Source organism: Pseudoliparis swirei, chromosome 23 (genome assembly GCF_029220125.1).
Source record: "Pseudoliparis swirei isolate HS2019 ecotype Mariana Trench chromosome 23, NWPU_hadal_v1, whole genome shotgun sequence".
NCBI lineage: Eukaryota > Metazoa > Chordata > Actinopteri > Perciformes > Liparidae > Pseudoliparis > Pseudoliparis swirei.
The window spans coordinates 23,352,833-23,376,462 of NC_079410.1; the positions used below are offsets into that span (position 1 = coordinate 23,352,833).

Consider the following 23,630-nt stretch of genomic DNA (forward strand, 5'->3'; position numbering starts at 1 on the left):
AAAGTTGTCAGGAACAATTATATATTTTATATAGATATATTTATACATATATTCATACATATATTTATATATATATGTTTGATTTTTGACTTTGATATTTCAACATGGTTACAGCTGAATTGCGTTGAGTTTTGTGCTCATGTATTCAGTTTTGAAAACAATGTGTCAAAATGTGAAAATTGCTGCAAATATAAAGTGTTGAGCAGGAACAGAGTTCATGGATCCTGGAGAACGTGATCATTGAACGCTTTGTGTGAAAGCATCGGTCAGCTGACACCTGACTGCAGGAAGAGGTTTGACCACGTGACAAATACTTTTTACTAACGCATTACAGTATTATATATAAGTTGTTAACTCTAAACAGTGCTGAATGAATAACGTTTCTCATTATTATTTCCTACAAAAAGTGCCCTTCCAGCAGCTTTAGGGGAGCTGTTATATTTAGATATGCAATGCTCTGTATGGGATCCCCATCATCAAATATAGCAAACTGAATGACACAAACAACGGTCCAGTTTGATTGGTCTTTTATTGGAGATTACAGAGCACACACTAGTTCCATTAAACCTGGGAAAACCACACAAATGAATTGAACTGTTATATGAGTTTCAATGGAAATATCAAATAAAGATATAAAAATATATATCCTCTTCCCTCATACCCAGAGTTGGAAATTAAAGCTTGGCTGAGCAAACCGTTCCTGAAATATTACTAATATCAAACCATATATTATGCCAGAACCACAACATTGAATACGCACAAGCGAATAAATACATAGAACATTTAGGAATCATCGTTTCAGTAATGCCAAGTCACCATAGTATGAAAGTCAGAGTGGAAGAACAGTAAAACAAAGGAGGTTGGTAAACACCAGAGATCAAACACATCAGAGATGATCTTCCTCATCAGGTTTGAGTTCACTTGTTCTTGCCTGACACCAAGACGCCAAACTCCTGGATGGATATCTCTTTGTTTATGTACTGCTGCAGCTGGTAGTTAGTGATGTGGCCGAGGCGCAGCGCGTCATCGATGGAGAACTTGGTCCCGGATTTCCTGTCGTGAAGAACGGAGGATTCTCCTTTGGGGCCCTTCACCGAAATCTCCTCCCAGTCACACTCCTGGCTCTGGAGGTTGACGAACATCTTCCAGTCAATCAGCCCGAGTTTGTAGGCCTCCTCCGGTCGCATCTCCTTGCCTGAATCGGGGTCGATGACCACGATAGAGCGGCGCAGATGGCTCTCCCTCTGCTCCTTCTTCATTCTCACGGCCACCAGGTTCTTTTGAAGACCCTCGATCTCCACATCCTTCTGGCTGGTTATGCCCCTGAGCTCCGCTAGTTCCTTCTGGAGCGAATCGAGCCTCAGTTCCAGGTTCTTTCCTTCCTCCCTCGGTGCGGACTCGGTGATAAGCCGAGTCTCTTTGCTGGTGATGTCGATCTCGGCCCGGAGCTTGCGTATCTCATTTTGCAGCCTTTGGTTCTCTTGCTGCATGCGGCCACTCTCATCACGGATGTAGTCCAGCTCCTTGGAAGACTTTGTGTTTGAGAACTCCATGTCAGAGAACCTTGAGGTGAGGCTGGCCAGCTCCTGGTCCAGCTCTCTCCTTCTCCTTTTCTCCTCTTCCAGAGTCCTCTTTAGGTTCTCAATATCAATCTCAGCCTCTGGGTCCCTTTCAATTTGGACTTTCTCGGTGCGCACAACCCTTTCTTTCACATCGATCTTCTCCAGGGTGAGCTGCTGCTGATGGAGGATATTCAACTCTTTCTCCAACAAAGTGCGTTTGTGCCTCTCTTCGTCCAGCTGTAGTTTGATGATGGAGTGTTCCTTCTCCTGTTGGGGATCTTGCTGCAGGACGACCTTCTGCTTGACGGTCACCTTCTCCCGGTTCTCCTTGTCACGGAGCTCCAGCTCGTGAAGTGTGACCCGAAGCCTTTGGATCTCCAGTTCTGCTTCGCGCCTTGCCCTGCGCTCGCGTTCCAGTTCTTCCAGTTGCAGATCAAGGTCAGCCTTCTGCCTCTGCAGTTGGTAGAGCTCATTTTTCAGGCTCTCCTTTTGCTTCTGCTCATTGCTGATGTTTTGTGAGAAGCTGTCGCACTCGGATCTGAGGAGAGGGTCTTCTTCCAGCTTTACCACTTCTTGCTGGACAATCTTCTCGCGGACCTGAGACAAGTCAATTTTCCTCAGTCTGATCTTCTCTTCTTGGGCGGAGCGTTCTCCCTCAAGGTCAAGGCGTTTCTGTTGCTCATCAGCCAGTTTCCTTTTGAGAGTTTCAATTTCCTCCTTCGTCTTGGGGTCTTCTCTGTACCGCATCACTTCATTGACCACCTCTTTAGTCTGCACTTGGGGTTTGGTGTCCTTCCATCTTACAATTTCATCACGGAGTTGGCGGATTTCCATCTCAGATTTCTCTGTGAGGTGAGTTTTATCTACGATCTCATTGCGAAGTCGCTCAAGCTCTCTTTCGGTCTGTGGATCCGTCTTGTATTTGATGACTTCTTTGATGGTCTCTTTGATCTCCACTTGAGGTCCCCTGTTCCTCAGCATGGTATGCTCTTCCGTCAGTGATCTAAGCTGGAGCTCTGCATCCCGGAAGCGCCTCTGTTGCTCTACAAGTTCAAGCCGGAGGTTGGCCACCTCGTTCTCAGCTTTGGGGTCTGGGCGGACGATCTCCCGCACCTTCTCCTGAACAACCACCTTGGACTTCTCCTCCTCGAGGCTGGTAATTTTTCTTTGGAGGTCAGCCTTTTCTCTCTGTGATGATCTCCGTTTGGATTTCTCGTCTTCATACTGCCTTCTGAGGTTTTCCACCTCCCTTTCAAAGATAACATCTTTCTCTACTTTCAGAACCTCTTTGATGGAAATCTTCTCCTCGGCTATTGACTTCTCCTTCTCCATCCTTCGGAGCTTCTCTTGAAGAAATTGCAGTTCATCCTCGAGCTGCTTCCTGCCATCCGTTTCCTTCTGTTTGCGGTCAAGCAGCACTCGGTACTCGGTTTCAAGTTGGGGATCATTCTGGACTTTGATCACCTCCTCCTCAGTGATCACCTCCTGCTCTATGCTCTTCTCTTCAGCCAAGAGGGTCACCTGCTTGTGTATCTGAATCAGCTCATTGTCTTTCATCAGCTTCTGCCTTCTGAGCTCATCCAGCTCTTCCCGAAGCTTGCGCATTTCATCCTCCTGATCACGATCTCTTTCGATACGCAAGACCTCCTTGACCGTGTACTGCTGGGCCCCTTCTTTGACCTCTGTTTCCAGGCCACGCAATTTTATCTTTAATACCTCAAGGTCATTCACCAGGACATGGGTAGAGCGGCGCTCTTCTGAGAGTTTCTGCTGGACCTTATGGACTTCTTCATCCAGCTGGGGGTCAGCAACCTTTTTGATCAGCTCCTTCTTGACAATCGTGTCCTGGGGCTTCTGTCCTTCAAGGACATAGATGTCGGACTGGATAGTCTCAATTTCTCTCTCTAGCTGCTCCCTCCTCTGGACCTCATCGTCCAGCTGCTTCTTGACCCTCCAAGGTTCTCCTCCTGGGGCAGCAGCATTGACTGACTTGACATTTGTAGACTGGATTAACGGTATCTCAGGTTGCTGTTCAGGATAAATCATCATTATTAATACAATACTACTACTACGGCTACTAAGAATAATAATTATCATGTGAACATATTTCACCTGGTTGAGAAGACTTTGGGCGAACTCCAGATTCTGAAGCCGTTGCTTGTTCACAGCATTCACCTCGGTAAACTTTGCCTCAATAGCAGATTCCTATAAATGACATCAACATGTCATGGAAAGCATGATTACCTCAGAGGTTCAAAACCCTTTTGGGAAAACTATCTGCTAACACGTACATTAAAGAAAACACCCTGATGTGTCTGTCCCACGGCCACTTCAATTAAATAAATCAAAAGTAAGCAGAAGAGGAGTCGTACACAATAACCTTATACAAGTTAACACAATTATTTCAGCAGTGCAACAAAATAGGTCTATTAAATGTGGTCTCCTAAATATTCGATCTCTGTCATCTAAAGCTGTGTTACTGAATGATTTAATATCAGATAATCACATTGATTTATGTTGCCTAACTGAAACCTGGCTGAGCCATGAAGAATATGTCTGCCTGAATGAATCGACTCCTCCAAGTCATATTAATACTCACATTCCTCGAGGCACCGGTCGAGGAGGTGGAGTAGCAGCCATCTTTGAATCGAGCCTATTAATTAATCCTCAACCAAAATTACACTACACCTCATTTGAAAGCCTTGTTCTTAGTCTTTCACATCCAACCTGGAAAACACTACAGCCAATTCGATTTGTGATTCTGTACCGCCACCAGGTCCATATTCAGAGTTTATATCTGAATTCTCAGAATTTATATCAAGTTTGGTTCTTAAAACCGATAAAGTTATTATTGTTGGAGATTTTAATATCCATGTGGATGTTGATAATGATTGCCTTAGTGCTGCATTCATCTCCTTGTTGGACTCGATTGGCTTCTGTCAGAGAGTACAGAAACCCACTCACAGCTTTGGCCACACGCTTGATCTTGTTCTTACTTATGGCGTTGACATTGAGCATTTGAACGTCTTCCCACAGAATCCTCTTCTGTCAGACCACAACCTCATAACTTTTGAATTTATACTACGGAGTGTACTCCGTTAGTCAAAAGTTTCTACACTAGATGTCTAACTGATAGTGCTGTAGCTAAATTTAAAGAAGCGATTCCTTCTGTATTTGATTCGATACCACGTCTCAATATAACAGAGGACTCCTGGTCTAACTTTAGTCCGTCCCAGATTGATCATCTTGTTGACAGTGCCATAGGCTCTCTGAGAATGACACTGGACTCGATAGCCCCTCTGAAGAAGAAGACAGTGAGGAAGAGGAGGTTTGCTCCTGGTATAACCCTCAGACCCGCAAACTGAAGCAATCGTCACGAAAGCTTGAACGCATATGGCGTTCAACTAATCTCGAAGAATCCCGCTTAGTTTGGCGAGATAGTCTTAAAACATATAAGAAGGCCCTCCGTAATGCCAGAGCAGCCTATTACTCATCAATAATAGAAAAGATAAATACAACCCCAGGTTTCTCTTCAGCACTGTAGCCAGGCTGACAGAGAGTCACAGCTCTGTGGAGCCGAGCATTCCTATAAACCTTAGTGGTAATGACTTTATGAACTTCTTTAATGAAAAGATTTTAACTATTAGGGACAAGATTAATAATCTCTTGCCCATAACCAGTGCCAATCTGTCCTCAAGTGGAATGGCCTTGGAAACCGCTGTATGCCCTGGTATATATTTGGAGGGATTTTCTCCCATCAACCGTGACCAATTATTTTCAACGGTTTCTACTTCGAACACGTCTACCTGTCTCTTGGACCCCATCCCGACGAGGCTGCTTAAAGACGTTTTGCCTTTAATTGGCGGCTCTCTATTAGATATTATCAATGTGTCTCTGCTAACAGGCCACGTACCACACTCCTTCAAGGTGGCTGTTATTAAACCTCTCCTGAAGAAGCCCACTCTGGATCCAGAGGTATTGGCTAACTACAGACCGATCTCTAACCTCCCCTTCCTCTCCAAGATCCTTGAGAAAGTGGTCGCAAATCAGTTGTGCGACTTTCTACATCATAATAGTTTATTTGAGAAATTTCAATCAGGATTTAGAAAACACCACAGCACCGAGACGGCACTGGTGAAAATTACAAATGACCTCTTAATGGCAGCAGATAAAGGACTCCTCTCTGTCCTGGTCTTGTTAGACCTTAGTGCTGCATTCGACACCATTGACCATGACATCCTGTTACAGAGACTGGAGCAGTCGATTGGCATTTCAGGCACGGCACTAATTTGGTTTAAATCCTATTTATCAGATCGATCTCAGTTTGTATTTGTAAACGATGACGCCTCGATAACCACCAACGTTAATCACGGAGTTCCACAAGGTTCTGTGCTTGGACCAATTTTATTTACCTTATACATGCTTCCTTTGGGCAATATTATCAGGAAACACTCCATAAACTTTCATTGTTATGCAGATGACACTCAACTATATTTATCGATAAAACCAGAGGAGAGCAACCAACTCTGTAAAATTCAAGCATGTCTTAAAGACATAAAAACATGGATGACCTGCAACTTCTTGATGTTAAACTCAGACAAAACCAAGTAATTTTAATCGGCCCTGAGCACCTCAGAGATCAATTATCTGGTGATGTGGATTCTGTAGACGGCATTGCCCTGGCATCCAACACCACTGTAAAGGATCTTGGCGTAATCTTAGGAGGGGACTTGTCCGTTAACTCCCACGTAGAGCAGGTCTCAAGGAGTGCATTCAGTCATCTACGTAATATTTCAAAAATCAGGCACATCTTGTCTCAAAAGATGCAGAAAAATTGGTTCACGTTCGTTACTTGAGACTGGATTACTGCAACTCCTTATTAGCAGGCTGCTCTAATAAATCTCTTAGGTCCCTCCAGTTGATCCAGAATGCTGCAGCTCGTGTTCTCACTAAAACTAAGAAAAGAGATCACATCACTCCTGCACTAGCTGCTCTGCACTGGCTCCCAGTAAAATCAAGAATCACTTTTAAAATTCTTCTCTTAACCTACAAAGCCTTGATTGGTGATGCTCCATCATATCTTAAGGAGCTTGTCGTACCATATTGCCCCACTAGAGAGCTACGCTCACTAAATGCGGGACTACTTGTAGTTCCTAGAGTCTTGCAAAGTAGAATGGGAGCCAGAGCCTTTAGTTATCAAGCTCCTCTTTTATGGAACCAGCTTCCAATTTCAGTCCGGGAGGCAGACACAGTCACCTCGTTTAAGAGTAGACTTAAGACTTTCCTCTTTGACAGAGCTTATAGTTAGGGCTGAATCAGGTTTGCCCTGGTCCAGCCCCTTGATATGCTGCTATAGGCTTATAGCTGCCGGGGACGTTTTAGGATGCACTGAGTACCTATCTCCTCTTTTTCTCTCCTTAAGGATGAATTTTCATCTCTCAATCACACGTTACTAACTCTGCTTTCTCCCGGAAGTCCTTTTGACTTTACGTCTCATGGGGTCATCGGACCCTATGAGACGGCATAGATCCTATCTGCCTGATGGATCGTCTGGGTCGTGGAATTCCTGCTCATGACTACGCCACTGTCCTGTTGAGACTCCGCCCTCCTCCTCCCCACCGCCATCTGCCTGATGGATCGTGGAGGTCTCCATCGTGGAATATGCCTACTATGAACTATTCATACACTCTGTCATATTCATTGAATGTATTTTAACTCTAAATCTGTCCTTCTGTACACATTACATCTATTGCATCTGTCCATCCTAGGAGAGGGATCCTCCTCTGTTGCTCTCCTCCAGGTTTCTTCCCTTTTTTTCCCCCTGAAGGGTTATTTGGGAGTTTTTCCTGGTCCGATGTGAGGTTTTGGGGCAGGGATGTCTATGTGTACAGATTGTAAAGCACTCCGAGACAAATTTGTAATTTGTGAAATTGGGCTATACAAATAAACTGAATTGAATTGAATTGAATGATGTCACCGGAGTTACCTTATATCTTCAATAGAAAGGTTGTGTTATAAACTTGGAATGCGTGATAGAAAGATGAGGTACCCTGGGAGAATGATTCAGACAAGGGACTAAAAGTCTGGGTACCCCTTTACATGTGTGTTCATGGTTGTAAGGACTAATCTATGCTGAGACAAAGCTAGTTTTACGTAACGTAGGACCAGTGGGAGGTCATAGAGAGAAGGGAGGCAGAAGACAGAGAGAGGTTGTATATTTCTACTGTTTACTTGTCATGTGTGACTCAATCGACGGTGCCATGTCATGAGAGCTTACCTCTGCTTTGACGATCTGTGCAGGCGACTCCAGTCTGTTCCTCTTGTATGTCTGAGGGACGAGGCCATCTTCAAGGTCAAGGATGGATCTGAACTTCTCAGTTTCATTCTCGTAGTCCTACAAAGTAGAACCAGTGAACCATTCATCAAACCATCATCTTATATCATTCCAGCCAATTGAAGGTTGTGATGTGGCTGAAGAGATCAATGAATATCCTACTTTAACAGCATGTTGGTAGAGCTGGGCGTTTTTGGACACGTTGTTCAGGTCAGACTCCTTTCTTGCGATATCAGAGAGCAAGTTCTGCAAGGAAGAAAACAGAGAACTTGTCTTGAGTGGTTCTCCAGCTCCACTGTTGGCCTCCGCCAGTAGATACGCGTGTCCCAGTGTGGATCGCCCGGCCGCTCATCACTCACCCTCTGATTCTTCAGCTTGGTCTCCACTTGTCTCGTGTCATCGGTGTCACGGGGCTCGTAGTTTGGGACGCGGGACAGCCAGTTGTTCAGGTTGTCGTAGTCTTTGCGGTAATTGTTGTACGACATCTTGGCTCTCTGCAAGCTTTGAGACCTGCAACACAGCAAAGGAGATCCTGATACGCCTCCTGTATACCGGTCCATAAGGTGGCTCAGGATTTCAGGCCCTCTTACCTGGTGTCGGTCTGCCTGTTGAGGTTATTGAAGCGCTTGTTGAGCTTCTGGACGTCTCCCTCCTGCCTCTCGATGTCGGGGCAGTGCTCTTGGAACTTGGTGGCCATGTTGTCGCAGCTGCTTCTGGCCGAGCGCAGGTTCTGCTCCGTCTCAGCGATAACGGACCTCTTGGACCTCAGGTCGGAGGCAGTATCCTACATGGTGACAAGGCAGACTCATTAAACACACACTGGAAAGAATAGGTTTAGAACCAGGTTCACCTGGTCTAGACCTAGAGATGCTGCTGGAGGCTGAGAGGCTGAGGGGGACGCTGAGGATACACTGAGCTCCTCTCTCCTTATGGACGCTTAGGATACACTGAGCTCCTCTCTCCTCTCTCCTTATGGACGCTTAGGAGACACTGAGCTCCTCTCTCCTCTCTCCTTATGGACGCTTAGGAGACACTGAGCTCCTCTCTCCTCTCTCCTTATGGACGTTTAGGAGACACTGAGCTCCTCTCTCCTCTCTCCTGATGGACGCTTAGGATACAGTGAGCTCCTCTCTCCTCTCCTCTCTCCTTATGGATGTTTAGGATACACTGAGCTCCTCTCTCCTCTCTCCTTATGGACGTTTAGGATACACTGAGCTCCTCTCTCCTCTCTCCTTATGGACGCTTAGGATACACTGAGCTCCTCTCCTCTCCTCTCTCCTTAAGGACGCTTAGGATACACTGAGCTCCTCTCCTCTCTCCTTATGGACGTTTAGGATACACTGAGCTCCTCTCCTCTCTCCTTATGGACGCTTAGGATACACTGAGCTCCTCTCTCTCTCCTCTCTCCTTAAGGACGTTTAGGATACACTGAGCTCCTCTCTCCTCTCCTCTCTCCTTATGGACGTTTAGGATACACTGAGCACCTCTCTCCTCTCCTCTCTCCTTATGGACGTTTAGGATACACTGAGCTCCTCTCCTTCCTCTCCTTATGGACGTTTAGGATACACTGAGCTCCTCTCTCCTCTCTCCTTATGGACGCTTAGGATACACTGAGCTCCTCTCTCCTCTCCTCTCTCCTTATGGACGTTTAGGATACACTGAGCTCCTCTCTCCTCTCCTCTCTCCTTATGGACGTTTAGGATACACTGAGCTCCTCTCTCCTCTCCTCTCTCCTTATGGACGTTTAGGATACACTGAGCTCCTCTCCTCTCCTCTCTCCTTATGGACGCTTAGGATACACTGAGCTCCTCTCTCCTTATGGACGTTTAGGATACACTGAGCTCCTCTCTCCTCTCTCCTTATGGACGCTTAGGATACACTGAGCTCCTCTCTCCTCTCTCCTCTCTCCTTATGGATGGTTAGGATACACTGAGCTCCTCTCTCCTCTCCTCTCTGCTTATGGACGTTTAGGATACACTGAGCTCCTCTCTCCTCTCCTCTCTCCTTATGGACGTTTAGGATACACTGAGCTCCTCTCTCCTTATGGACGCTTAGGATACACTGAGCTCCTCTCTCCTCTCCTTATGGACGTTTAGGATACACTGAGCTCTTCTCTCCTCTCCTCTCTCCTTATGGACGTTTAGGATACACTGAGCTCCTCTCTCCTCTCCTCTCTCCTTATGGACGTTTAGGATACACTGAGCTCCTCTCTCCTCTCCTCTCTCCTTATGGACGTTTAGGATACACTGAGCACCTCTCTCCTTTTCTCTCTTCTTAAGGATGAATTTCAATCTCTTCATCAGGTGTCACACAACCATCTAATGCAGGATCCATCTTAGGATACACAAAGGAAATGAGGACCTGCTGACCTACTCGTTGTTGCGTACTGGTGATAACATAATAATAATATCGTATCTTAAGCGTTTCATTGACCAGTGTGCACGTGTTAAGCCTTTGTAATGTTTGATAAGAATGAAGAGGCTTCCTACTGCAAGTTCCCGCTGTGTCTTCTCGATTGAGGTGATGTCAGAGGGAGCCACCTCCTCCCGGGCCAGCTTGTTCTCGTAGGTGGACAATAAGGTCTTTCCATTCTGGAGGGACGTCTCCAGCTGGTTGGCATTCTTCAGTCTAAAGGGTAACGTTGTGTTGTGAGTATAATTGGATATAGTAGAATAATGAATCCATTAAAGGGTACCTGTAGTGAAAGCGAATATGTAGCCAGATCAAAAGATAATGTGTTTCTAAAGGTTATTCATGCACTGACGGTCCAGTATTCAATAACAATACGTAGTTTAGGCTGTTCAAAGTCCTCAACTCCGACATGCGACATTGCACTGGAGCTTGAATATGTCGCGGGTGGTGTGACGTCAAATCGTTGAGAGATCGACAGCCAGCCACAGCGGATGTGTTCAGATACCAATATAAACAACGTCGAGCGCTCGCAAACAAATGCTGAGAGATTGATAATATGGACGATGAAAGATTGTCTGATTCAGCAACTGGATACTTGTTTGAACCTTTAAAAGCAGACTATCCCCATTTAGTGAATTGTGACAGCGATGATAGCGATGATTCTGATGAAGTTGATGCCGAAGGACCGCCGGTCCAGATGCTTCACCGTGCGGACCGTGCACGCAAGTCGGCGGACGTTTGGTGCAGTTGTGGGAAATGTGTGCCACAGAAAACAGACATAGAGTGCATTTGTTGTAAAGAACACGAACTTATGTCCGATGATATAGTGTCATTAGACCTCATCTGCTTCACACAAAAGCGTGAGCTTGAGAGCTACATCGCGCATAAGCCAGCGCTGGAGATGTCTTTCATTGATGCAATGATCGGCCGACATGTTCGGGGGCCTGCACCCGAGGGAGAACTGTCAAATCGGTAAGTTTGCCAGTTGTTTCATGTAGGCTAATTTGCGATCACCAGAGTTGGTGTGATTATTACTAATATTCTGAATATATTCACCTTTATTCTCCCATAAGCGAGAGGCCTAACATTTGCCTGCATACTCCGGATTGGCTGAATTCCTTTCAACGACTCAACGTCATAGTTAGCTTTGACATGAGTAAATAACTAGCAAAATGGCTGCGCCCTGAAGCGTTCACGGACTCGGAATGTTGACAAAGAAATGTAAATCCTCGGGCTATGCGTGACTTGTTGACAATAGCGGCGGGGTAAATATGATTTATTTGATGCGCCGAATGGATGTAGCACGTTGTTGTTTTGCACTACAGGTACCCTTTAAGAAAGCTGTTAGAAAAAAGCAATCAAGTGGCAACATAAGCTCATCCATAAGTTTATGAATAATGTGAGCTCAACTGAGTCAGTGTTGGTTTATTAAAATTCCTTTTTTGAAGTGGGGTTTGCATGTTTACATTTCTGTTTTGCAAAAGTGAAAATCAGTTTCTTGTGAATGGACTCTGGAGGCTTTAAAGAGAGCAGTAGAACGACTCCGGGTTCCTGCTGATGGCTGTTTGATGGCTGTGGATGGCAGCCATCAAAATCTAGATCAGTGTACTAGATGTGTAGAACATTGAGATGACATAAACAGTCATAAATACAACTGAGCCTCTACAGAGTGATATACAAACGCATAATAAACCATACTACTAATAACACTCAGAATGGACTGGCCCACAGAAGAGGAGACGTACTTCTCCTGCGAGCTCTGCAGCAGCTGCTCGATCTTGGTGTACTTGTTGTTGGCCTCGTCCACCTTGCCGTGCAGCTGGGGGGTGCTGGCACATGTCGGGTTGGACACCAAGAAGCTCTTCGCCTCCTGCACTTTGGACGACTTCTCTGGCTCGATCTTACCGACGGCAGCAGCAATGTCCTGGAGGGAGGGAGCGGCGGGCGTGAGGACTCTGCTGTAGTCCTGAAGTACACGGCTCATACATATGCTGACCAATGGGTTTCCAGGACCGTAAACTAAATTTCCATGACCAAACATTTGGTGAAATCTCGGTGTGTACATGACACAAATGAATTAGAGACAATAGTTTGATTGAAAGTGTAGTCCTCTGAGTCCTGTGGTACCGTCGTACTCTGAGTCCTGTAGTACCGTAGTACTCTGAGTCCTGTAGTACTGTCATACTCTGAGTCCTGTAGTACCGTAGTACTCTGAGTCCTGTAGTACCGTAGTACTCTGAGTCCTGTAGTACTCTGTAGTACTCCGAGTCCTGTAGTACTCTGTAGTCCTCTGAGTCCTGTAGTACTGTAGTACTCTGTAGTTCTTCGAGTCCTGTAATACTCTGTAGTAATCTGAGTCCTGTGGTACCGTAGTCCTCTGTCGTCCTCTGGGAGCTGTGGGTACCTTCATGTCCTGCAGCCGGTCGGCGCTGTCCTGCAGTGGCCTGCTCTGCTCCAGCGGGGGGCGCACTCGAGCGTAGATGCCCTTCTCCTGTTTGTCCAGGTCACCGACCACCTTGTCCAGGCCGGCCATCAGCTGGCGGCACTGCTGCTCCTGTTTGTCTGAGACACGCCACACAAGTTCAGTATCTCACCACCGGGGGCAGCGCAGGCCTCCTGGCCCCACAGCTCCGCGTCCCGTACCTGTGGCGGTGCCGGTGCCGCTCTCCTTCTTCAGCTCGGCGAAGCGTTTCTGCAGCGTTGCCGCGCTGCTCGCCATCTTCTGCTTGACGCCGTTCTGCTGCTTGGCCAGGCTGCACACACACACACACACATGGTGAAGCTGCACACGTGTCTCCCGGTGGCGTCTCTCTCGGACATGTCACACACTCACCTGTCGGAGACGGCCAGCGCCTCGGGGGCGGTGGGGGGGATCATGAAGCACACGGCCGGAGCGGTGAACTGATGTCCGGCTGCGTCCTTCACGTCCCACTTGGCCACGTTGTTCCGCAGCAGAGTGTACCGTTCCCCACGCAGGATCTGACCCTGAACACACCCAACAGGGGCAATCTGTCATCCACTGCACCCTGAATGCACCACGACTACACCACGACAACACCACAACAACACTACGACTACACCACGACTACACCACGACTACACCACAACAACACCACAACAACACCACGACTACACCACAACAACACTACGACTACACCACGACTACACCACGACTACACCACGACTACACCACAACAACACCACGACTACACCACAACAACACCACGACTACACCACGACAACACCACGACAACACCACGACTACACCACGACTACACCACGACTACACCACGACAACACCACGACACCACCACAACACCACAACAACACCACGACTACACCACGACAACACCATGACAACACCACGACTACACCACGACTACACCACGACTACACCACGACAACACCACGACTACACCACAACTACACCACGACTACACCATGACAACACCACAACAACACGACTACACCACGACAACAACATAACTACACCATGACTACAACATGACTACAGCATGACAACATGACTACACCATGACTACAACATGACTACATGACAACAAGATGACTACACCATGACTACATGACTACAACATGACTACACCATGACAACATGACTACACCAGAACACCACCACCACGACAACACCACGACTACACCATGACTACACCACAACTACAACATGACTTCACCATGACTACATGACAACAACATAACTACACCATGACAACAACATGACTACACCATGACTACACCATGACTACAACATGACAACACCATGACTACACCATGACTTCACCATGGCTACAACATGACTACACCATGGCAACATGACTTCACCATGAATAAAGTGATAACAGCTTCACACACCTCGTCGGTGTCGAACTCGCACAGGGCCTCCACGGGGACCTGCTTCGGGGGCGTCTCACGGCGGTACTTCAGGGGCAAAACCTGCAGGCTGCGCTTCTGGATGGTCTTAACCCGCTCATCAAAGTGGTCCACGGCCTTGGCTTGGTCCTACACACACACACACACACACACACACATGTTGACGCACTGCAGAGGGAGTCAGTGCTACAGCCGCTCAGGGTGAACAACACTCACGTCCAGATCCGTTATCAGGCCCTCCATCTGGTACATGTCTTTGAACTCTGGGTTGTACTTCTGGTTCAGGTCCGTGTCCATCCGCTTCAGCAGGTCTTGAGTGTCACGCGCCTCCTTCTGGAACTACACACACACACACACACACAGTCAGCTACAGCTGTTTGAAGCCGTGTGTGCGGTCCCATGGCCCGGTGTCTGACCTTGTGGTACTCGTCCATGTGCTTGAGGTGGTTCTCCTCACAGATGAGCAGGTTCAGGTACTCCTTCCAGTCCGCGTGCACGGCCTCCATGTGAGCCTGCAACAGCAACACACTCACTTTGTACTCAACGCACACGTCAGCTGAGGACTAGAGGCCTAGAGGACTAGAGGCCTCATGGCACCATCTGAGCCTTAGTACTGAGGCTCAATCAGAGGATCGGGGGTTCGCTCCCCGGCTCAGTTAGTCCATGTCGACGTGTCCTTGGACAGGACACTTCACCCCACATGGCTGTGTGAATGTTAGCTAGCTCCTCCCATGAGGTGGCCCCTTGCATGTTATCCCCTCCCATTAGGTGCCCTCTTGCCTGGTAGCCCCTCCCATTAGGTGGCCCCTTGCATGTTAACCCCTCCCATTAGATGCCCCTTGCATAGTATCCCCTCCCATTAGGTGGCCTCTTGCCTGGTAGCCCCTCCCATTAGGTGGCCCCTTGCATGTTAGCCCCTCCCATTAGATGCCCCTTGCATGCTAGCCCCTCCCATTAGATGCCCCTTGCATAGTAGCCCCTCCCATGAGGTGCCCTCTTGCCTGGTAGCCCCTCCCTCCACAGACCCCCGGTGCAGTCAGAACTGCTCTTCGTGAGCTGTACCTCGATGACGTTCTTCCCCGGGTGCTCGGCCACGATCAGCTTCTCCCCGTCCTCGTTCAGCTTGGTGACGGTGGCTTCTTTGGACTCCAGACATTTGCTGATGAAGTTCTGTGGAGGACAGAGGTGCTGAGTGCCCCGTGGCCCTCGTGTGTTCACGCCGTGTGTTCGTTCTGCTCCGGTACCTCGTACTGCCTCTGGCGGGCCGGGTAGTCCAGGTTGGTGTCGCTCCAGTCGTAGTTGATCCTCTCCTCCGCCTGCTGGTCCATCCAGTACAGCTCATTGGTGCAGCTCTGCATGTAGTTCCTCAGGCTCAGCAGGTTGCGCTGACGAGCGCTGGAGCTGGCCTAACACACACACACACACACACACACACACACACGTGATGAGCTGTTGTTTTAAGCTAGTACATGTGTGTGCATAAATATCTCACAACATAAGTAAACTGGTTTTCAAAGTCTTTGAAGCCATGTGGTTTAGTTTGTAGAGCGTCCTGCGATACACTTGTAGAGCGCTCCTCGGCCCCAGCTGTGTACTCTACGACGTTTAGAATGAAAACTATTAAAATTCATGCAAACATTTGCTCTCCTGCAGCTGGGAGCAGTCACACCCCGGCCCGCTGATCACAAACATGAAGCTTCACTTCCTGAAACAGCTGAAACTCAAAAGGTGTGTTTGTTGGGGATCCTTCTCAGTGTGATCACACATACACACTCATGTGATGGAGGAACATGCATCTATATATACATATATCTAGATACACTCAGCAGCCCTCGGGGTTCCTATGAAGCGGACGGTGTGTTTGAAGACGGCTCCAGAGGGGGGGGGGGGGGGTCTTTCTGGAGGACCAGCCTCCAGCTGATGAACGACATGTACACACAGAGAGGGAAGGTGGGCGTGGCGTTCATTACCAGGAGCTTGGCGTACTTCGACTGGAGGCCGCTGATGTATTCCTGCAGGGCGAGACGAACAACACGAGGGTCATGTGACGCATTCACACATCAGTGTGAGGAAACACCTCCACCGGACCACGGCTCCTTCTGGCTTCCTGTGGGTACCTTGTCTCCGCCGGAGGAGATGTGAGGAGCCAGAGCCTCCACCTCGCTGTGGAAGATGTTGTGTTCCTCCACCTCGTTCTCCACTGAGGGAAGGTCCTGGCCGAAGCCCTTGTTGTTCAGGTTGTCCTGGGGAGAGACAACAACAACAACACATTCAGGTCCTCCACACGGTGACAGTCTATGTAGCTCAGAGTGGACGAGCTACCGCCTCCAGGGTGATCTTGAAGTCAGGTCCCCAGTGTGTGAGTGTGATAAGTCAGGGCCCCAGTGTGTGAGTGTGATCTTGAAGTCAGGTCCCCAGTGTGTGAGTGTGATAAGTCAGGGCCCCAGTGTGTGAGTGTGATCTTGAAGTCAGGTCCCCAGTGTGTGAGTGTGATAAGTCAGGGCCCCAGTGTGTGAGTGTGATCTTGAAGTCAGGTCCCCAGTGTGTGAGTGTGATCTTGAAGTCAGGTCCCCAGTGTGTGAGTGTGATCTATAAGTCAGGGCCCCAGTGTGTGAGTGTGATCTTGAAGTCAGGTCCCCAGTGTGTGAGTGTGATCTTGAAGTCAGGTCCCCAGTGTGTGAGTGTGATCTATAAGTCAGGGCCCCAGTGTGTGAGTGTAATCTATAAGTCAGGTCCCCAGTGTTTGAGTGTGATCTATAAGTCAGGTCCCCAGTGTGTGAGTGTGATAAGTCAGGGCCCCAGTGTGTGAGTGTGATCTTGAAGTCAGGTCCCCAGTGTGTGAGTGTGATAAGTCAGGGCCCCAGTGTGTGAGTGTGATCTTGAAGTCAGGTCCCAGTGTGTGAGTGTGATAAGTCAGGGCCCCAGTGTGTGAGTGTGATCTTGAAGTCAGGTCCCCAGTGTGTGAGTGTGATCTATAAGTCAGGGCCCCAGTGTGTGAGTGTAATCTATAAGTCAGGTCCCCAGTGTTTGAGTGTGATCTATAAGTCAGGTCCCCAGTGTGTGAGTGTGATCTTGAAGTCAGGTCCCCAGTGTGTAAGTGTGATCTATAAGTCAGGTCCCCAGTGTGTGAGTGTGATCTATAAGTCAGGTCCCCAGTGTGTGAGTGTGATCTTGAAGTCAGGTCCCCAGTGTGTGAGTGTGATCTATAAGTCAGGTCCCCAGTGTGTGAGTGTGATCTATAAGTCAGGTCCCCAGGGTGTGAGTGTGATCTATAAGTCAGGTCCCCAGTGTGTGAGTGTGATCTTGAAGTCAGGTCCCCAGTGTGTGAGTGTGATCTATAAGTCAGGTCCCCAGTGTTTGAGTGTGATCTATAAGTCAGGTCCCCAGTGTGTGAGTGTGATCTATAAGTCAGGTCCCCAGTGTGTGAGTGTGATCTATAAGTCAGGTCCCCAGTGTGTGAGTGTGATCTATAAGTCAGGTCCCCAGTGTGTGAGTGTGATCTTGAAGTCAGGTCCCCAGTGTGTGAGTGTGATCTATAAGTCAGGTCCCCAGTGTGTGAGTGTGATCTATAAGTCAGGTCCCCAGTGTGTGAGTGTGATCTATAAGTCAGGTCCCCAGTGTTTGAGTGTGAACTATAAGTCAGGTCCCCAGTGTTTGAGTGTGATCTTGAAGTCAGGTCCCCAGTTTGTGAATGTGATCTATAAGTCAGGTCCCCAGTGTGTGAGTGTGATCTATAAGTCAGGTCCCCAGTGTGTGAGTGTGATCTATAAGTCAGGTCCCCAGTGTGTGAGTGTGCTGATATGCTTCCTACCAGCTTCTCGTCCATCATGTTGCCCCAGTTGATGCTGGGCTTCCCCTCGGTGCGGGTCAGGTGGTAGATGCGGTCATGGTCCTCTTTCAGCTTCAGCACCTTCTCACGTAGCTGCCTCATGCTGAGCACACAATCAGCCATGTAAGTTATCAGATACACAACCTGCACTGCAATGGATCATTAAGCACATCCAATAGTGATGCCTTTACAGTAGAGTGTGTTCTAATGTCCCCTCTGCTATGAACCGCTGAGCCCCTTGAGTGCATGCATGACCTCTTCTGGACAGGTCAGTACGTATTGATATATACGTGTGTATGTATATGACGTATAGCCCTTCATCGTGCAGCTCTACTCACTCCTTCTCGATCATCTCGGCCTGCGGGTGCTGCAGGCGCTTGGCGTTGACGGCGTCCTCGTCCAGGCCGCTGAGCAGCTCCAGAGAGCTGAGGATCCTCTTGTTGGTGTCATCCTGGTACAGAGGCTGCTTCCCCTCGTTGATCTTACTCACATCCTGCAGGCACACACAGGAGTTCAGCTGTGTTTCTTCACCTGTGTCCGTGTCCCCGTGTCATCACACACACCTTGTTGAGGTTCTGCTCGATGTCGTAACTGAACTTCTCCACCTTGTCAGCATTCTTCTGCAGCTTGTCGATCAGAGAGCTCAGCTCAGTGGACGGAGCGCTGGAGAGGAGAGGAGTTCCTTCTTTAGCACCGTGTGCACGTCTATGACCGTCTGTCAGTCAACACGGGGACCAGACCACGTCCCAGAGGCCCGTGTCCTCATGAGGGCTGGAGCGATGCATTATGACATCGATGTTCCACATCAAGTCAAAACATAAGCAAACACCATCCAACACACACTCACACACACACACGCACGCACGCACACACACACACACACACACACACACAGGGGCGTTGCCGTCACAGCGCTGGTTTCAACAGGATATTAGAAACATTCGTGCTTTCAAAGCAGATGAAATCTTCCCGAGCCGTGGCCTTCTGAGCGTTACGCTGTCCCACCGTCGGAGAGCAGCCTCACACCACAGGTCACAGGTCACAGGTCACTCAGAGCGTCTGGACTCAGCACCGGCAGGCCGGCTCCACTCCCGGGCCTCACAGGCTGACACCGCTCACCGCTTTGAGAGGTTCTGCTGGTCTGGGACCAGAGGCTCGGGGAACTCATCTCAGATGTTCCCACAGGGAACGTCATAGAGGGCGTGTGCTGCAGAGAGCCTCACGAGGTCACAGGCAGGGGGCCCTGCTGGGGGCCCTGTGTCTTTGAGGTCGTTTGTCTCTTTGAGGTTGTTCTGTCTCTCTTTGTAGTTGTTGTTTTTCACTTTATGGTCGCTGTGTGTCTCTTTGAGGTTGTTTGTGACTGACGTTGTTTGTGTCTCTTTGAGGTCACTATGTGTCTCTTTGAGGTCGCTGTGTGTCTCTTTGAGGTCGCTGTGTGTCTCTTTGAGGTCAATGTGTGTCTCTTTGAGGTCACTATGTGTCTCTTTGTGGTTGTTGTTTGTCTCTTTGAGGTCACTATGTGTCTCTTTGTGGTTGTTGTGTGTCTCTTTGAGGTTGTTGTTTGTCTCTTTGAGGTCACTATGTGTCTCTTTGTGGTTGTTGTGTGTCTCTTTGAGGTTGTTGTTTGTCTCTTTGAGGTCGTTGTGTGTCTCTTTGAGGTCGTTGTGTGTCTCTTTGAGGTCGTTGTGTCTCTTTGACGTCGCTGTGTGTCTCTTTGAGGTCGCTGTGTGTCTCTTTGAGGTCAATGTGTGTCTCTTTGAGGTCACTGTGTGTCTCTTTGAGGTCGCTGTGTGTCTCTTTGAGGTCAATGTGTGTCTCTTTGAGGTCACTATGTGTCTCTTTGTGGTTGTTGTGTGTCTCTTTGAGGTTGTTGTTTGTCTCTGAGGTCACTATGTGTCTCTTTGTGGTTGTTGTGTGTCTCTTTGAGGTTGTTGTTTGTCTCTTTGAGGTCACTATGTGTCTCTTTGTGGTTGTTGTGTGTCTCTTTGAGGTTGTTGTTTGTCTCTGAGGTCACTATGTGTCTCTTTGTGGTTGTTGTGTGTCTCTTTGAGGTTGTTGTTTGTCTCTTTGAGGTCACTATGTGTCTCTTTGTGGTTGTTGTGTGTCTCTTTGAGGTTGTTGTTTGTCTCTTTGAGGTCACTATGTGTCTCTTTGAGGTCGTTGTGTGTCTCTTTGACGTCGCTGTGTGTCTCTTTGAGGTGGCCGTGTGTCTCTTTGAGGTCACTATGTGTCTCTTTGAGGTCGCTGTGTGTCTCTTTGAGGTCGCTGTGTGTCTCTTTGCGGTCACTATGTGTCTCTTTGTGGTCGTTGTGTGTCTCTTTGAGGTTGTTGTTTGTCTCTTTGAGGTCACTATGTGTCTCTTTGTGGTTGTTGTGTGTCTCTTTGAGGTCACTATGTGTCTCTTTGTGGTTGTTTGTGTCTCTTTGAGGTCGCTGTGTGTCTCTTTGAGGTGGCTATGTGTCTCTTTGTGATTGTTGTGTCTCTTTGAGGTTGTTTGTGTCTCTTTGGGGTGGCTATGTGTCTCTTTGTGGTTGTTGTGTCTCTTTGAGGTTATTTGTGTCTCTTTGTGGTTGTTGTGTCTCTTTGAGGTTGTTTGTGTCTCTTTGTGGTTGTTGTGTCTCTTTGAGGTTGTTTGTGTCTCTTTGAGGTTGTTTGTCTCTTTGTGGTTGTTGTGTCTCTTTGAGGTGGCTATGTGTCTCTTTGTGGTTGTTTGTGTCTCTTTGAGGTTGTTTGTGTCTCTTTGTGGTTGTTGTGTCTCTTTGAGGTTGTCTTTGTGCTGTGGCTGTATTACAGCTCCGAGGCGGAACAGAAAATTCACAGAGTATCCATTTCCACCCGGAGAGGAAAAGAAGGTGTGGAGGAGAAGATGAGAAACACCTGGAGCTACGAGCGTGGAGGACAACAAGGAGACGAGTGAGAGCCAGGAGGACGTCATCCAGGACCTAGGGCTCAAAGAATAATCCATGTTTGAACAAGGAAAGGAAGCATTGTGCCTCCTTGCGGCCTGTCTCCTACTTTCTCTTCCCCAACCGCCTCCGAGGAGAAACCAACAGGCCTAAACAAGCTCACGAACGCCTCGTCGTCGTCGTCGGCGGTGGACAACCAGCAATCTTCACGTCTCGTGCTCGGACTTGAAGCTCACAGATACCCGAGAGCGAAGCTCGGAGGAGCCGCAGCAGGTGAAGCGGAGCACCACCCCTCTGCTCCGGCCTCCTCACACCCACCATGGCCGAGGGCTCCATGGGGTGTCTGTGAGGCGACTAATGGAGACCGAGGGCTCGCTGCATGACTGCAGAGGGAGAGGCTGTCCCCGAGAGCAGGACATCTGAATACTTATCAAACCAGTTATTACCACTCTGCCGCACCCTCCTGGAGTTAAAGCACACATGATGCAATACCCGCCCGGCCCTGAACGCACCACGACTCTGACACAAGTGACATCTGAGTGGTGATATGACCTGAAGTGGTGCTGCAGAAAGGACACTTCAGAATACACACCTCGACGGTCCTCAGCAGAAGAGGTGACGTCACCGCGGGGGGTGTAACGCGGGTCTTTAGTGAATCAACACCACATGGTGACCAGAGACAGGAGAGAGTTACAGAACTCAACAGGCTCCTTTCATTGAAGACCACGCTGTGGAACCACACATGAGGCCAAGTACATGAAGTACATGAAGTACTTCATGAGATACAGTGTGTACGCGCAGCACTTCCAGACCCCCGTGGAGCCTCCGGAGCCCCGCCGCAAAGGCCCCCCCCCCGCTATGACTCACCTGGCGGTCGGCTGCGTGATGGCGGTGCTCCTGGACTTCTTCTTGAACATGGTGGCGGGTCACCTGTCAGCGGCTTCCAGAGAGAAAACAACCCGAGCAGCGCAGGTGAGCCTCGGCTGTGAGTGGTCCTCTGCTCGTGTGTGAGCGTGTGTGTGTGTGTGTGTGTGTGTGTGTGTGTGTGTGTGTCAGCAGCTCCGCTCGCACAGACTGTCGCCTCCACACGGCAACACGGTAAGACTCACACCCCGCCGCCTGGTACCTGTCAGACAGCCGGGGAGGGGCGGGGCCTCCTGCCCCGGACCCGCCTCCAGAGAGGGAGACACACGCACGCATCCACACACACACACGCACCCACACAAAGGCCAAACTATGTAAAACAGGGCGTTGCAACACATTTTTGTTGAGGACAAACGTGTGAGTGTCTGTAGTGAGTGTGTGTGTGTGTGAGTGTGTGTGTGTGTGTGCGTGAGAGTGTGAGTGTGTGTGTGAGAGTGTGTGTGTGAGTGTGTGTGTGTGTTTGTAGTGTAACATGCAGATGAACTATTGCACAGTGCATGTTGTCAGGACGTTATGCCTCTTATTATTCACTACGGATCAACTATGAACATCTATGAAGTCCTTCGGTGTGTGTGTGTGTGTGAGTGTGTGTGTGTGTGTAGCTGGGGGTGTGGCAGCATGCTCTACACTGGATAAACCAGTCAGACTGACAATGTGTCTTCACTTCACTCTGAAGACTTTGATCCTTCTTTTGTATTCGATGAGCATTTTAAATAAAATCCACGTCCACTCAGTTTATTACACGATAATAACACACAACACACTTTTGACCGCGACACAAACGTTTTACTAACATGAAACTGGAACTTAATGTAGAGAAGAAAATGAGAATGATACAACAAATACATCTTTCACCAGCTGGGAGGTAGAATCCCTCAGCGGGTCCTGGTCTTCCCCGAGTCTCCTCCCATTGGACGAGCCTGGAAAAGGAGTAGCAGCTCAAATCCAAGGAACCCTATCACTAAGGCTCCTAGAGGAACCTCATCTCCTTCCTCTATCTCTAAGGCTCCTAGAGGAACCTCATCTCCTTCCTCTATCTCTAAGGCTCCGAGAGGAACCTCATCTCCTTCCTTTTGTCGGCGGCTTTAGCTTAGTGGGGTAAGTGGGCCGTCCTGCAACCGCAGGGTTGTGGGTTCGATCCCCGCTCTCCCCATTAGTTGCAAGTCGAAGTGTCCTTGAGCAAGGCACTGAACCCCCAGTTGCTTCCCGGGCGCTTCACCGCAGCCCACTGCTCCTTAATAACTAAGGATGGGTTAAATGCAGAGAACTAATTTCCCCTTGGGGATTAATTAAAGTGTATATTCTATTCTATATTCTATCTCTAAGGCTCCTAGAGGAACCTCATCTCCTTACTCTATCTCTAAGGCTCCTAGAGGAACCTCATCTCCTTACTCTATCTCTAAGGCTGAGCGCTAGGGGATGAGGGTCTGAACGTAGACCAGTAAATTCTCTCTCCATCAGACGGGCACCGATCCGCTCCATCTTCCCCGACTCTGATCAAGACCCTGAGATACTTGAACTCCTTCTCTTGGGGCATGAAGACCACCAACAGGACCGCTGATGAAGGGCGGCCCTGGTCACATGACATCTGTTGTTCATCTAGTCACATGACATCTATTGTTCACCTGGTCACATGACATCTATTGTTCATCTGGTCACATGACATCTATTGTTCATCTAGTCACATGACATCTATTGTTCACCTGGTCACATGACATCTATTGTTCATCTGGTCACATGACATCTATTGTTCATCTAGTCACATGACATCTATT

At 48.6% G+C, this 23,630-nt stretch overlaps 1 protein-coding gene across 1 annotated transcript; it reads right to left on the reverse strand.

The window, feature by feature from the left end:
- Positions 1 to 510: 510 nt before the first annotated feature.
- On the reverse strand, positions 511 to 22,043 carry ppl (periplakin). The gene is made up of 22 exons (XM_056407628.1): positions 21,799 to 22,043; positions 18,589 to 18,688; positions 18,364 to 18,518; positions 18,008 to 18,128; positions 16,314 to 16,439; positions 16,167 to 16,208; positions 15,441 to 15,602; positions 15,259 to 15,366; positions 14,613 to 14,708; positions 14,413 to 14,535; positions 14,179 to 14,325; positions 13,142 to 13,293; positions 12,952 to 13,061; positions 12,713 to 12,870; positions 12,054 to 12,232; positions 10,386 to 10,524; positions 8,487 to 8,680; positions 8,256 to 8,406; positions 8,059 to 8,142; positions 7,840 to 7,956; positions 3,675 to 3,767; positions 511 to 3,590 (listed from the first exon to the last, which is right to left on the reverse strand). The coding sequence occupies exons 1-22, from the start codon at positions 21,846 to 21,848 to the stop codon at positions 918 to 920; spliced, it is 5,280 nt and encodes a 1,759-aa protein (XP_056263603.1). The 5' UTR covers positions 21,849 to 22,043; the 3' UTR covers positions 511 to 917.
- Positions 22,044 to 23,630: the final 1,587 nt, after the last annotated feature.

Excerpts from the sequence above, each read along its gene's own strand:
- ppl (XM_056407628.1), bottom strand. The coding sequence starts at position 21,848 with ATGTTCAAGAAGAAGTCCAGGAGCACCGCCATCACGCAGCCGACCGCC. Across the intron at positions 18,519-18,588 it reads TCGAGCAGAACCTCAACAAG|GATGTGAGTAAGATCAACGA; the intron begins GTGTGTGTGATG and ends GTGTGCCTGCAG. Across the intron at positions 3,768-7,839 it reads CACAGATCGTCAAAGCAGAG|GAATCTGCTATTGAGGCAAA; the intron begins GTAAGCTCTCAT and ends TGTCATTTATAG.